Here is a 14,780-nt window from a genome sequence, read left to right as displayed (position 1 = left end):
GCAGTTGTAGGCTATGGGGAAGGGAGACTGCGCCTGCGCGGGAAGTCAAGGCCCGGTGTCCGAGTCTGGTGGAACTCTTTTTCAGGCCCCCGGACGAGGCTGGCGGACAGAGTACGCGGGAGCCGCGCCGAGTCTAGCATGGCTGCGGATCCCTGGCTTCGGTCAGTGAGGAGTCCCGGGACCCGGCCGCGCTCGGCCTGATGCTCCCATCGTCATCCTACCCCGCGGGAAACGACACCAAATTAGTTTCCTGCCCGTATTTTCGGGATGTACCGGGCAGGTGTGTGGGAGAACGAGGCCTGGGCTTGGCGCGTGTGGCCCATGGACCTCCTCGCGGGAGTAAGAAGGGCAAAGCCCTGCTCCCTTAACTACGGATACTCAAGAATTAATTGACAGAAAGTCTGTTTTTAAATACTTTGGTTTCTAAGGCATGGTCCGGACTAGATGGGGCGTAATTGTTTTTGTTTTTAAAATCGGAATGTTAAAACTTGGGTTGAAATATTCATGTTATGACCTTTAAGAAATCTTTAATCGCTCAGTAAATACACTATACTAAATTGAATGTATTTGGAGGACCAGTCAGACCTCTAAGGACACACAAACCTGTTAAGAGTCGATACAGACTTGATTTCAAAAGATCCTTTCCTAACAAATCGAGGTACAAATGATTACAAGCTAGTTGGTTACAACACATACACATTAGGCATCAAATTGGAGTTGTTCAATTTGGTAAGGGAGGTAAGATTTTTAGTCACTAAAGTTCTAACACATAGTCGTACTATTTTTCTTCAGGTTTTCTATCAGATGATCCATCGTAATAATGCTGGTAAGTATGAGAGGATTAATAAAAATACTTGATGACAGAAATATAGTTTTGCACATATAACATTGGTGGGTTTTTGGAAGCATAGTTTTAAAAAAGTAAGAAACTGGTAAGAGAGAGATTTTACTCTGCTTGCATGCTAACAACTTAGCCTGCCACAGTTTTGTAGAAGATGCAGCCCCCTAGATATGTGATGAATTACAGCAGTATTCAGAATATCAGTAATTTTGCCCCAGTTGCCATAGGATGCATGCCTTTCAAAACTGTTCGCTGTACATAACATTTTTGAGACAACAGTCCAGAGCAAAGGGCAGTGAGTACCTTGCTTACAAGATATGCAGAACCACTAGAGACCCAAGGAGATGACCTCTCAACAAAAATTCTGTGGAATTTTAACTGAATTGGTTACAAAAAGTATTGAATCTTACAAGATTTGGTGTCAATAATTTGCCAATTTGACATAATGTTCAGTTATGATTTCACTTAACAGCACTTGGTTCTAACTGGTACATGGATGTTTACAGCCAAGTGTATCTAAAATTATTTACCCACTATGACCTCCACTCCGTTTTTTTCCCCTTTGTTGTGAAATTAAGAAGATAGCATATGCACTCTGAAACACAGCTTAAATTATTTGGAGGGGAACACCTTTATTACAAAATCAGTGTAGAAACTGCAGTTGATGCTACCACTGTACACAGATATTTCTTTTTTAAAAACAAAAATGAGATTATACTGTAAACACTCTTGTGACTTGTTTGTTTAATTTGAACATCTTAACCTTTTACCGCTGAAATAGATGTTCTGTTATGTGACTATCACATGCATATCTTATTTAAGCAGTTCCCTATTCTAGTTTTCATTATTGGAACTTATATTCACATAACATTCCCTGTTTTGTATTTAAACAAAATTTTATTTCTCCCACTGCCAGTAGGTGCTTTTCTGATGTAAAAGAAAACATATTAGAAAACATAAATTTTAAAATGTCTTAAATTCTTTTATTTTACAATTTAAGAAGCCTCCATTCCCTTGCTCCAAACCAGAAGACTTTTCCCCCTGCATATAGCATAGGAGTAATGTTGGTTAGAAACTGTCGGGTGTTTAAAGATGAAGATAGTCATTACTATTTAACCTAAGCTGTATGCTGAAGGAAGATTGTCTTGGAAATACTAAACTGGGTAAGTATTTTTTTTTAAAAAGGTTTGTGTTGAGTGGTGGGTAAAAAAACTAATAGAAAAAGATCTGAAATAAGGGAAAGTACAGTTGATAAAAATTAATAGTTAGCATTGAAATTGAGTTAACATGGAACTTTGTTAACTTCAGGATTATGATACATCTTATTTGGAGGTTAATATTGCATGGATTTTAGTAACTTGTGGCTAATTAAGTCTAGGCTTGAAACACTTTTCAACCCACAGTGAGTTGCATTTGCAAAAATTTTTAAATTATGTATAAATTCAGAGTGCCTAAAAAGCATTTTAATTTAAAATGTGCTTAGGTGAGGTTCTAATGGGATTGTCAACTGTGCTTTATTGTTATTTATTACATTGTTTCTAGGGAAAGTGAATTCTGCACTTAAATCTCTGAAAGCCAATCAGAGACCCCTGGATAGACATTTAGAGATTCAAGGATCCAGACTATCAGAATATTTTATGCCATCTAAATGCACATAACAGGAGATATAATCTCTCAGTTAGTTGTTCTCTAGATTTTCTAAATTCAGAGACCAAAAATGCTTACTAGTATATGAGTCATGAGCTCTAGCCTCAGTTTCAATTACTGCATATCTATCATAAACCAGAGAATACGTATAGATATGATCATGTGTGGCTTAGATGGTAAAGAATGTGCCTGCAGTGCGGAGACCAGGATTTGATCCCTGAGTTGGGAAGATCCCTTGGAGAAGGAAATGGCAAACCACTCCAGTATTCTTGCCTAGAAAATCCTTTGGACTGAGGAGCCTGGCAGGCTACAGCCCATGGAGTTGCATAGTCAGACACAACTGAGCGACTTCCTTCACTCACATATAGATAAATATCATGTTTTCTATTTTTAATTGATCTCTTCTTTTTTCTTTTTGATGAGGTTCTTCATTTTTCTTTTTGGAACTTCTTACTAAAACCTCAGAATGGTTGTAAAGTAGATCACAGATACAGTGTCATGGTTAGTGTATACATTGAAATTAATGAGTGTTTTTATATTTAACATCTTTTCATCAAATTGGCTTACTTAGTATTTTATTTTAAACTGATTAATAGTCTTTATTCTATTTCTTAGGCACTAGAATGTGTTACTAAAGCATGAACTTTGGAGTCAGGCAGACTTGAATCCAAATTCTAGCTCTGCCATTTAACTAATACTTAACCAACTTAATACTTGAGCTCCTGTTTACATATCTTTAGGTGTGCTTAGAAGCTCAGTCGTGTCTGACTGTTTGTGACCCCATAGACTGTAGCCCACCAGGCTCTTCTGTCCATGGGAATTCTCGAGGCAAGAATACTGGAACGGGTTGCCATGCCCTCCTGCAGGGGTTCTTCCCAACCCAGGAATCGAACCCAGGTCTCCTGCATTGCAGGTTGATTCTTTACTGTCTTTGAGCCATCAGGGAAGCCCTTACATATCTTTAAGATGAAGATAATAATAATTCCTACTAAATGAGCTTCTGACAGTTAAATGAGATGGTGAGATTGTGAGGTTTTTAGTCCAATGTCTTAGTCCAGATATCTCAAAAAATATCAATTACTCTTTTACAAAAATTGTGTTTTTTTTAGTTTACAGACATTAATTGCAACTTTTCCTGCAATTCTGTATAATTTTCCTATAATTCTGTGTAGTTACCTTTTTTACATGTTGATATTCATACCATCTATGACCAGTTTGTTCTTTCTTTTTCTCTTGAAATTTACAGCTAATGACCTTCATTATCTTTTAATGAAAACAGAGACTTGAGTAATTGTCATATCAAAAGCAGTGTGATTACTCACTTATATCCAGATTATTTGGCACTCCTGAACTAAACTATCTAGAGAAAATATAAATAAATGTGGTTTTGTTAACACAAGTTGTTTCTAGTCTGGGAGAACTTAATCCACTTCCAGTGCAAGTAATTTGTTTAGAATTTCAGGTACAGCATCAAGCAACCATTTGATTAACATTGGCAATGATTTCAAGCTAAAAACCTTTTTAGAAAAGTTATTTAAGGTTTACAAGATTTCACATTATGTTAAATTTGGTCAGAATTTTGGTTAGTTCACAGAGAATCTGTATTGTACATGACCTATTATTTAGCATGAAGATTATTGTAAATATTTTAAACTAATAAGTTTGTGATCAATAATTTAAAGACAATAAGAATGATTAGCCTACATTTTTCTGGTCTTATTTTACAACTTTTCTGAATTAAACTTGAAGGGAATAATTGTTTAATTGCTTCTCTCGTTGAATTGCTCTATAGTTTAATTCTGAGTGCTCAAGGAATCACTTCCTCAAGAACACAATAATATCATGAGTATCCTTTTTAGCTATTCTGTTTTCTATTCATTTAACCTACTCAGATATGAACTTTGCTTAGGAAAAAGTGCTTAAATAGTGGGTCTTAATAGTGCTCGGTCATTTTAACTTGTTATTCATCCTTTGTTTTTTAGCAGATTAAGAGTTGTTAGATAACTACAGCTAGGTGGGGCTTCCCTGGTGGCTCAGATGGTAAATAATCTGCCTGCAATGTGAGAGACCCAGGTTCCATCCCAGGGCGGGAAGATCCCCTGGAGGAGGGAATGGCTACCCACTCCAGTGTACTTGCCTGGAGAATTCCACGAACAGAGGAGCCTGGTGGGCTACAGTCCATGAAGTTGCAAAGAGTCAGACACGACTGAGTGACTAATACTTTCACACTTCACCTCATAGCTAGATATATAAAACAACATATGGTTAGGAAATAACATTTCTTCTTTTCCAGGGTAACCCAAATCTGTTTCTGGAACCATGAAAATTTTGTTGGTTTTTGACTTTGACAATACAATCATAGATGATAATAGTGACACCTGGATTGTACAGTGTGCTCCAGAGAAAAAGCTTCCTATTGAACTGCAAGATTCTTACAAAAAGGGATTTTGGACAGAATTTATGGGCAGAGTCTTTAAGTATTTGGGAGATGAAGGTGTAAGAGAAGATGAAATGAAGAGAGCAATGATATCAATGCCTTTCACTCCAGGGATGGTGGAACTTTTAAACTTTATAAGAGAGAACAAGAATAAATTTGACTGCATCATTATTTCAGATTCAAATTCAGTCTTCATAGATTGGGTTTTAGAAGCTGCCAGTTTTCATGATGTGTTTGATAAAGTGTTTACAAATCCAGCAGCATTTGATAGCAGTGGTCATCTCACTGTGGAAAAATATCACACTCATTCTTGCACTCGGTGCCCCCAAAATCTTTGCAAAAATGTAGTTTTGGTAGAATTTGTAGGTGAGCAGTTACAACAAGGAGTCAATTATACACGAATTGTTTATATAGGTGACGGAGGAAATGATGTCTGTCCAGTAACTTTTTTAAAGAAGAACGATGTTGCTATGCCACGGAAGGGATATGCGTTACAGAAAACTCTTTATAGGATGTGTCAAAATCTTGAGCCTATGGAATCTTCTGTTGTATCTTGGTCTTCAGGTGTTGAAATAATTTCTTATTTACAATTTCTAATAAAGGAATAATATGCCAACAATTGAAATGTGTATCAATTAAGATTAGATACAGCAGCATAAAACTCCAAATAACAGTGGCTTTAAAAAAGAGAGTTTTTCCTCTCAGTTAAAAGAATTTCAGAATTTAGTATCACAAAGTCTGTCTGCTCTACCAACCTCAGCACTTGGCTTCCAACTCATGATCCAAGATTGCTGTTCAAACTCCGTCTGTCACATCAACATTCTGGCCAGCAAGGAGGATAGTGAGAGAAGGTTGCAACCTCATTTAAATTTCATTGGTCAAAACTTACAATACCTAACTATGAGGAAGGATGAAAAATGTAGCTTTATTCCAGACGGTAATATGCCTAGGAGAAATTGGGGGAAATGGAGTACAAAATTGAGGTAAGTGCAACTAGTGGTCTCTACCAAAGATGGTTAATAGACAGATTATATTTTTAAATTTATTCCCAGAGAGAATAGTCTGAGTTTCACTTAGGTATTTATTTCCAAAGCATATCTAGCAGCTACAGATCTTAAAAATATAGCCTAATTCTTAATTTACATAAGGATTCACTAGTTCCAAATCAATTAATTTTAGAGATAAGAATTCATTATCTTGCCCCAGTTTTCATCAATTTCACAATTTCCTTTTGAAATGAAATACAAATTAATGTTCTTCAAATATTTTATTTATTTTTTACTTGAACTTCGTATATTTGAAATACAAATGAACAAGGGAAATTCACACAATTGATAAATGATAAGTAATATGCTTTGGGTGTAGGACTGCAAATCCCGTTTCTCAGAAGACTTTGAACAATGCATTTTATAAAAAGAAAAAAATTACTACAAATGATTACAAAAATGGAGAATGAACAGTTTATGTAAAGGATAAGCCTTGTGAAACAAAATCACTCATGCTAAAACTTGCTGAACATTATAAGTTCAAATGATATTAATTTTCTAAATCTTTGAAAGGCCAAATATTTTATTTATTCATTTTTTGAAAGGCCAAATACTTTATTTTATTTATTCAAAGTATTTTATTTTTTATTTTATTTTTTATGGTATTTATTCAAAGTATTTTTAATTTATTTCCTCTTCTAGAACTAAGTCAGGAATAAGTTTGGAGAAGTGATTGGAATGTCATTTACAGAAGCAAATATTTTAAATTAATATCATCATCACAGACTATAACTCCAGAATGCTGATTTAATCAGTATGTTATTACTGTTTGGCAGTTAAGTATTGAGTGATATAATATAATAATTTGTAGGAATATTCAGCATTTAAGAAGCTGTTTCATATAGGGATATTACAAAATGTCAACTGACCTAGAAAGTTTTGTAGTACCATGTTAATTTCTAGGTTCACATGTTGTAGGCATAAATATTCATTACATAAAAATGTTAGGATTTTGTTTTCCATATGGAAAGCTCCAGAAATAAAAATGTTCAATGTATTTTTATGGGAAAAAAATTGGTACTTTTATTTTTTTCCAAGTTGAGAAAGTAAACTTTGTCTCGCTTTAAATTAACTGGTTAGATTATGTTGAAACACTGTTATAAATTGGGATTTCTCTACAAGTTGAAGCAAATGATAAATTATAGATGTTAAAAAAACCATAAGACTTTCTTCTATAGTTGTTATAGATCAAGTAATTTGGACCAGATCTTATACAGCTTGCATCTGGAAAGCTGATAATTAAACAAATTTTTTAAATATCTGCTTAAAGACATGAGAGAGCTGATGATGATAAACAGTTACTAAGGAACCCTAAAAACAAGTAGTGAGCAACTTTTCCTGAAAGGGCTGGGCATTCTCTGAATGGTATCTGAGATGCTAAGTTGCTATCTTGACAATCTTATTGGGACCTGAGGGAAGAGGTATTGAAGTATGAGGCCTGCAGTGATAAACTCTTCCTCTTTGAATAATGATCCCAAAAGGCTGCCCATGATGTGTAACAGTGACCTGCTTGCTTCTTACTTAACAGAAGTAAGCAGGGCTTCAAAGGGCAGGCAGCTCACCACTGAATACTCTCAATCCCTGAAATCAGACTGAAGTTATCTACAGTTTTTAGAGTTCCCAGATGCTTGGCTAAAGCAAATCTGAACTGTCTTACGAGGAAGTTACTATCCTTAGTATGGTGAGCAGTCTATAAGGTAACCCCCCATAATCTCTATAAGCTGGTCTTGGCTCTGTGTATGTGTGGAGAAGGTGATAGGACTTGCTTCTAATCAATGCATTACCACAAAGATGATGGGATATGTTATTAATGTGTATATGATTATATTATGTCAGATTCTTATGTTGATCTTAAGAAACTCTCTCCCTTGGTGATTTTGAAGAAGCAAGCTGCCATGTTGTGAACTGGCCTTCCGAGAGGGCCACATGGCAAACAACTGAGGGTGGCCTCTAAATGATAAGAAGTAGGTCCTAGGTCCAAAAGTCTGCAGAAAACTGAATACTGCAACCACGTGAGTTTGGGTAGTGGAACCTCAGCTGAGATCATAGCTCAGGCTAACACCTTGATTTAGCCTTGTAAGACCCTGAAACAGGCCCTTTTGAGCTATGCTTGGACTCCTGATGTACAGAATATTGTTTAGTCGCTAAGTTGTGTTTAGTTGCTAACTCTTTGTGACCCCATGGACTCCAGCATGCCAGACTTCCCTGTCCACTGTCTTCCAGAGTTTGCTTAGGCTTGTGTCCGTTGAGTTGGTGATGCCATCCAACCATCTTATCCTCTGTCGTCCCCATCTCCTGCCTTCGATTTTTCCCAGCATCAGGGTCTTTTCCAATGAGTCAGCTCTTCTCATCAGGTGGCCAAAGTATTGGAACTTCAGCTTAGCACCAGTCCTTCCAATGAATATTCAGGGTTAATTTCCTTTAGGATTGACTGGTTTGATCTCCTCGCTGTCCAAGGGACTCTCAAGAGTCTTCTCTTGACACCACAGTTCGAAGGCGCTCAGTATTATTTATTGTTCAACTCTCAGATCTGTACATGACTACTGGAAAAATCATAGCTTTGACTATATGGACCTTTGTCGGTAAAATGATGTCTTTGCTTTTGAATACACTGTAGGTTTGTCATAGCCTTCCTTTCAAGGAGCAAGCATCTTTTAATTTCGTGGCTGTAGTTACCATCTGCAATGACTTTGGAGTCCAAGAAAATGAAATCTGTCACTGCTTCTTCTTTTTCCCCTTCTGTTTGCTGTGAAGTGATGGGATTAGTTGCCATAATCTTAGTTTTTTGAATGTTTAGTTTAAGCCAGCTTTTTCACTCTTCTTTCACCATCATCAAGAGGCTCTCTAGTTCCTCTTCACTTTCTGCCATTAGAGTGGTATCATCTGCATATCTGAGTTTATTGATATTTCTCCTGGCAATTTTAATTCCAGCTTGTGATTTATCCAGCCTGGCATTTCTCATGATGTATTCTGCATATGCGTTAAGTAAGCAGGGTGACAATATACAGCCTTGTACTTCTTTCCCAATTTTGAACCAATCAAATTGTCAGGTTGTTCCATGTAATGTTCTAACTGTTGCTTCTTGACCCACACACAGGTTTCTTAGAAGACGAAAGGTGATCTGGTATTACCATCTCTGGTAATTTCCCACAGTTTGTTGTGATCCACATAGTCAAAGGCTTTAGTGTAGTCAATGAAGCAGAAGTAGATGTTTATCTGAAATTCCCTTGCCTTCTCTATGATCCAACGAATGTTGGCAGTTTGGCCTCTGGTACTTTTGCCTTTTCTAAACCTAGCTTGTACATCTGGAATTTTTCAGTTCACATACTGCCAAAACCTAGCTTGAAGGATTTTCAGCATAACCTTGCTAGCATGTGAAATGAGTGCAATTGTCCAGTAGTTTCAACATTCTTTGGCACTGCGTTCTTTGGAATTGGAATGAAAACTGACCTTTTCCAGTCCTGTGGCCACTGCTGAGTTTTCCAAATTTGCTGACATATTGAGTGCAGCATTTTAACAGCATCATCTCTTAGGATTTGAAATAGCTTAACTAATTCCATCACCTCCGCTAGCTTTGTTTGTAATAAGACCCACTTGATTTCACACTCTAGGATGTCTCACTCCCTAGGTGAGTGACCACACCTTTGTGTTTATTCCGGTCATTATAGAATATATGAGATAATATATATTGTTTGAATATGCTAAGTTTGTGCTAATACTGTTTGTAGCAATGCCAAATTAATGCAGTAGGTTGCAAAATCTGAACAGTTTTGTAAGTATATTGTAGGGCACGTGATAAAAAGTAGCCACACCAATAGATAAAAATGAACACCAGCAGAAGCTTTTACTTAAACATATCTGCATGACCTTCAGGAATTGGAGTTTTCAGATACAAACTAAACTTGTGAGAATTTTGGCAGAGCTGAAAATTACATAATTTGGAAATACTAGAACTAAAATTACCATGACTAAAATTAGAATCTTGATGGATGGATTTGATAATAGAATAGGCATAGCTCAAGAGAGAACTAGTGAATAAACACAAGTTAGAAGAAAATACACGAATATGGCAGAGAAAGACAATGAAAATGCAGAAGAGAAATTAAGAGGTAGAAGATATAGCAAGATCTAACATAGTAAATTGGTGTCTCAGAAAGAAAGGAGAAAATGAAACAAGCAATATATTTGAAGACAATGACTGAGAACCTTATAAAGTTGACGAAAGACATCAAACCACATGTTCAAGAGTTCTTATGAACCACAAACAGGAAAATGAAAACCACATGAAATCACATCCTTTTAAAACTACCAATAATCTATGATGGAAAAAGCATAAATAAGCTGGAGGGGGGAAAAAGATGACTTTGAAAGGAGCAACAATTATAACAGTTGATATTTTCTTAAATATTTGATAAAGTTGAAGAGTGAAGACATCTAAACCTGCAGTTCTCTTTGTTGGAAGATTTTTAACTACTCATTCAATTTCCTTAATTGTTTATAGATTCAGGTTGTATAGTATTTCTTGAGTAAGCTTTGGCAGTGTGTGACAGTATTTGTTACCTTTTGCTGCATAGTAAATTACCCTCAGAATTTGACAGGTTACAACTCAGCATTAATTATCTCACAGTTTCTTTGGCTCAGGGGCACTTAACTGGATCATTCTGGCTCAGGATCTCGGGTCAGGGTATCACCTCCAGCTCTAGTCATATGAAAGCTTGACTAAAGCTGAAGGATCTTCTTGCAAGGTGGCTGGCTTACATGGTTTTTGGCATGAGGCCTCAGTTTCTCAATGATTGTTTTTAGAAATCTCAACTTTTTGCTGACTGTTGGCAGAAGGTATCCATTTCCAAAGACATGGGTGTCTTCAAAGTGTTGCTTGAATGTTTTAAAGACATAGTTTCCTGCCAAGTGACCAATCCAGGAAAGAGGGCAAAGAGGAAACCACAATGCCTTTGTGATGTAGTCTCAGAAATTAAACATCATCAATTCTACCATATTTTATTTGTTAAACCAATACAAAGTCAAGCCCACAATCAAAGGGAGGGGAATTAAATTCTACCTTTGAGGGAGGAGTTGAAGGATGTTGGATATGCTTTTAAGCCAGTAAAGTGTCTCTCAAGGACTTTGTCCATTTCTTTCTTTTTTTTTTTTTTAACTTTGTCCATTTCATGTGAAATTTATGGGCATAAAGTTTTTCATAATACTGCCCTATCAGTCCTTTAATTTTGCAGTAAACACATGGATACCTGCTGTCTAGATTTTACATTAACATTTTACTCTGCTTGTTTTATCACATACATGTCCATTCCTCTATCTAGCCATCTTTTAATTTTTTTCTTCTGTCTGTCTAAACATAAGCTTTTTTGGTCCCCTTTCCTTCTTTGTTTCCAAGTGTAAAAAACCATGTACTTCTCTGGCTTCAATTGGAACTTAGATCTTTTCCAGCTTTGTGTGAACTCTGGGAATAACTTAATTTGTGATGATCTTGGGATCATTCTTTGCCAGACTTAAAGTGTTTCACCCTATGCATGCGTGTCTTAGTATCTAACCATAGAGTCAAGGGGACAGTTCCTCTTACAGATTTCTGAAACTCTTTCTCCATTTAGCTCCTTCCTATCTGAAACTCTGTCCTACAAATTGCAGCCAGTTCTACCTCCCCAAACTTAGCTCCAACTTCTCAACTCAGTGAGACTACTGTGGTCTGCTTGGGATTCCCCTTGCCTGCACCTCAGGCTGGAAAATGTCTCCAGGCAGGAAAGCAGGCAATTATAGGACTTACTTCATTTGTTTTCTCTTCTCTTATGGATCACATTCCTGTACTGCCTGTTGTTCAGTGACTGGAAACTTCTATTTCATATATTTTGTCAAGTTTTCTTATTGTTTATAGTGGGATGATTAGACCAGTCCAAGTTCCTCCAGAAACAGAAATTGTAGTATCTCATTTTTAATTCCTAATTTAACATGGTGATTAAAAGCTCTGCTCTTGGTTAGACCTGAATTTGAATTCTAGCCCTGGATTGGGTTAATTCCTGGCCTCCAAACATCTCAATTTTCTTATCCTTTATTGTGGAGATGATAATGGTACCTAACACCCCTAAGATTGTTGTAAAGATATACTGAATTGTACATGCTATTCGCTTATTATGGCTGCTCTAACAAAGTAACACAACCTGGGTAGCTTAAAACACTCACAGTTCCAGAGGCTAAAAACACAAATAGTTTCACTGGGCTGAAACCTGGGTGTCAGCAGGGCAACCTTCCATTAAAGACTTGAGGGGAGAATCTATTGTTTCCTCCAGCTTCTAGTGGCTGCCTGTTCTCTTTGGCTTGTGGCTGCATCATCCTCCCAGTCTTTACCTTCATGACCACATTGCTCTCTCCTCTTTGGTCTGTGTCAAGTCTCCCTCTGCCCTGTTCTTATAAGGACACTTGTAATTGCATTCAGAGCCTAACCAGATGATCCAGGACAGTCTCCCCAAGTTAGGATCCTTAACTTCCATCTGTAAAGACCCATTTTCCTTACTGTTCACTCACTCAGTCGTGTCCAACTCTTTGCGACCATTTACGGGTTCCAGGGAACATTTATGGGTTCCAGGGATTAGGACTTGATACATTTTGGTGGCCATTATTCAGCCTACTACAGGTAATAGAGCGTTTTGCACACCATCAGTGGTAATAGTCAATATATTTAGCAACTACTACAGCACAGGAACCAGCTAATAAAAGCAGAAGTACCAAACAAGAATGGATGCTGGCCACAACCGTAACAGTGTCTGCATCTGAATAGAAGCGTAGCACTTGTCATTTATGCCAGCACCTCACACACATACTATACACTCAGTGTTAGTTCACTAAGGTCCAACTTTGTTAATTTAGTTCTATTTCCTCTTTTTAAATGTCTGAACATGTCCTTTGCTTATTTATCTATAAGATCTGTGTTCTGCTTATCTTTTTCTGAGCACTTTGTATATGGAAGATACTAATATTGTTATATCTGTGATAAATATTGTTTGTATTATATTAATACTGTGTTCATCTTTTCTAAACCTTGTTTTATAATTTCTAGATAATTTGTTCTTAATCTTTATTTTAAGATATAAACATCTAAATTTAGTATGTACCTTATTATCTCATTAGGTTATGTTAGATTTAATGAAACAAATATATTGATACACACTAATTAGGATTTTTAAAATGTAAGATTCTTGTTCTCTAAAAATTTTCCTTTGAAAGCAAAAGAATCTCTGTTTCCCTCAAAGCTAAGCAGATTTTCCATGGCAGTTTTATTATGCCAAACTGTGAGCTTATAGAGATGCTAGAATTAAAAATAGAAATTGAGAAATACTATTAATATCATAATAGGATTGTACACAGAAGTAGAGGAACTTCCTATTCTTCACAGGAGACTCTAGGATAGCCGTGGTAGGCAGAATTCTAAAATGGTCTCTGAGATGTCCCATGCCCTGGTGTACACGCTAAACATAATCCCTAGTACTGTGAATTTGATGTATTTTACTACTGTGATTAGGTTATGGTTTATGGCACAATTGACTTTAAAATAGATTGTCTGAGTTGGACCTGACCTAAACACACGAGCCCTTTAAAAGCAGAGTTTTTCTGGCTGGTGGCGGAAAAGGAAGTCAGTGATTCAACCACAAGAAAGATTCAACATGCCATGGCTGGTTTAAAGATGGAAGAAGGCATATAATGAGGAATGTGGACAGCCTGTAGCGCTGAGAGCAGCCTCTGGCTGACAGCCAACAAAGAAACAGGGACTACAATCCTACAATAAACTGCAAGGAAATGAATCTGCCACCAGTCATGTGAGTCTGGAAGAGGACAGTGAGCCCCAGATGAGAAACACAGCCCAGGCTGGCACCTTGATTTCAGCCTGGTGACCCTGAGCTGAGAACCCAGCCACACTGTGCCCAGATTTTTGACCTACAGATACTTGTGACAATGTTTTTGTATTGTTTTAAACTGCTCAATTTGTGTTAATTGTTACACAGCAGTAAAAACTAACACAATAGCTAATCTCAAGGAAAAGTCTGATTTTCATACACGTAGCTGTTTTGTAATGTGTTTGGCAATTTAAACTATAAAGTAACAAATTACTTTTTATTCTTCTGACCAGACACTGAACATCATTGTGACGTATGGAGAGATGCTCGTGAAAATGTCTCTGCCTTTGAGAGCTTTAACAGGGACTTAATTTTTCCTGCTAATATGTTCTCTAATTTTTTATAATATGACTGTACTTCTTTAAAAAGAAAAATAAATTTAAAGAAATCAAGGCCTCCTGAGACAGAGCACACCCTATAACCCTAACCTGCTCACACAGGACTGACTACACATGAGACCCAAAGCACAATGAAAACATGAAACCTCTTGTTCAAAGATTATTAAGGATTTCAAGACAGCAAAGCATTAAACCAAGAGTGGGATCCTTCTGACTGCACAGTTCACACATGCAGCCAAATCTGTGCCCAGACCTTCTCCAGCAACTTCCAGATAAAACTTTGCCAAGCACTGCTTACTACTGTCCAGACGCTTCACTGCTTGAGTGACATTTGCAAAGTAATTGCTTATAAAGTCACCATACACCAAATCCTTTCAGAATTTTCCCCAAATGTGTTTGTGTATTTGTATGTGTATGTGTGTCTCTTATATATGTGTGTGTGTGTGTGTGTGTGTGTATATATATATATATATATATATATATATATATATGCTCTTTGACATAGATGGATTATTCTTAGAATTGTTATATTGCTTTTATCACTTAAAATTATAGCCTAAGTATTTACCT

General features: G+C 36.7%; 2 protein-coding genes across 4 annotated transcripts in view; both read left to right on the top strand.

Annotated features, from left to right (window-relative positions):
* Window positions 1-73: 73 nt before the first annotated feature.
* KLHL23 (kelch like family member 23) overlaps window positions 74-14,780 on the top strand; it is a 44,907-nt gene continuing 30,200 nt past the window's right edge. Inside the window, exons 1-2 of the mRNA XM_070476072.1 lie at window positions 74-161; window positions 793-826. Coding sequence (XP_070332173.1) covers window positions 805-826 — 22 coding nt within the window. The 5' untranslated portion in view covers window positions 74-161; window positions 793-804. The remainder of the gene's footprint in view (window positions 162-792; window positions 827-14,780) is intronic.
* On the top strand, window positions 105-5,544 carry PHOSPHO2 (phosphatase, orphan 2). 3 transcript variants are annotated; one of them, XM_020880816.2, is made up of 3 exons: window positions 105-161; window positions 793-826; window positions 4,782-5,544. In XM_020880816.2, the coding sequence occupies exon 3, from the start codon at window positions 4,808-4,810 to the stop codon at window positions 5,531-5,533; it is 726 nt and encodes a 241-aa protein (XP_020736475.2). In that variant the 5' UTR covers window positions 105-161; window positions 793-826; window positions 4,782-4,807; the 3' UTR covers window positions 5,534-5,544. The 3 variants fall into 3 exon arrangements, with proteins under 3 accessions (XP_020736475.2, XP_020736476.2, XP_020736477.2); XM_020880817.2 differs by lacking the exon at window positions 105-161 and adding an exon at window positions 170-280; XM_020880818.2 differs by lacking the exon at window positions 105-161 and adding an exon at window positions 313-399.

This window comes from Odocoileus virginianus, chromosome 13, assembly GCF_023699985.2.
Source record: "Odocoileus virginianus isolate 20LAN1187 ecotype Illinois chromosome 13, Ovbor_1.2, whole genome shotgun sequence".
Taxonomy (NCBI): Eukaryota; Metazoa; Chordata; class Mammalia; order Artiodactyla; family Cervidae; genus Odocoileus; species Odocoileus virginianus.
This window is presented reverse-complemented; position numbering and strand designations above follow the sequence as displayed.

Coding starts and splice junctions, on each gene's coding strand:
- PHOSPHO2 (XM_020880816.2), top strand. CDS start 4,808: ATGAAAATTTTGTTGGTTTTTGACTTTGACAATACAATCATAGATGAT.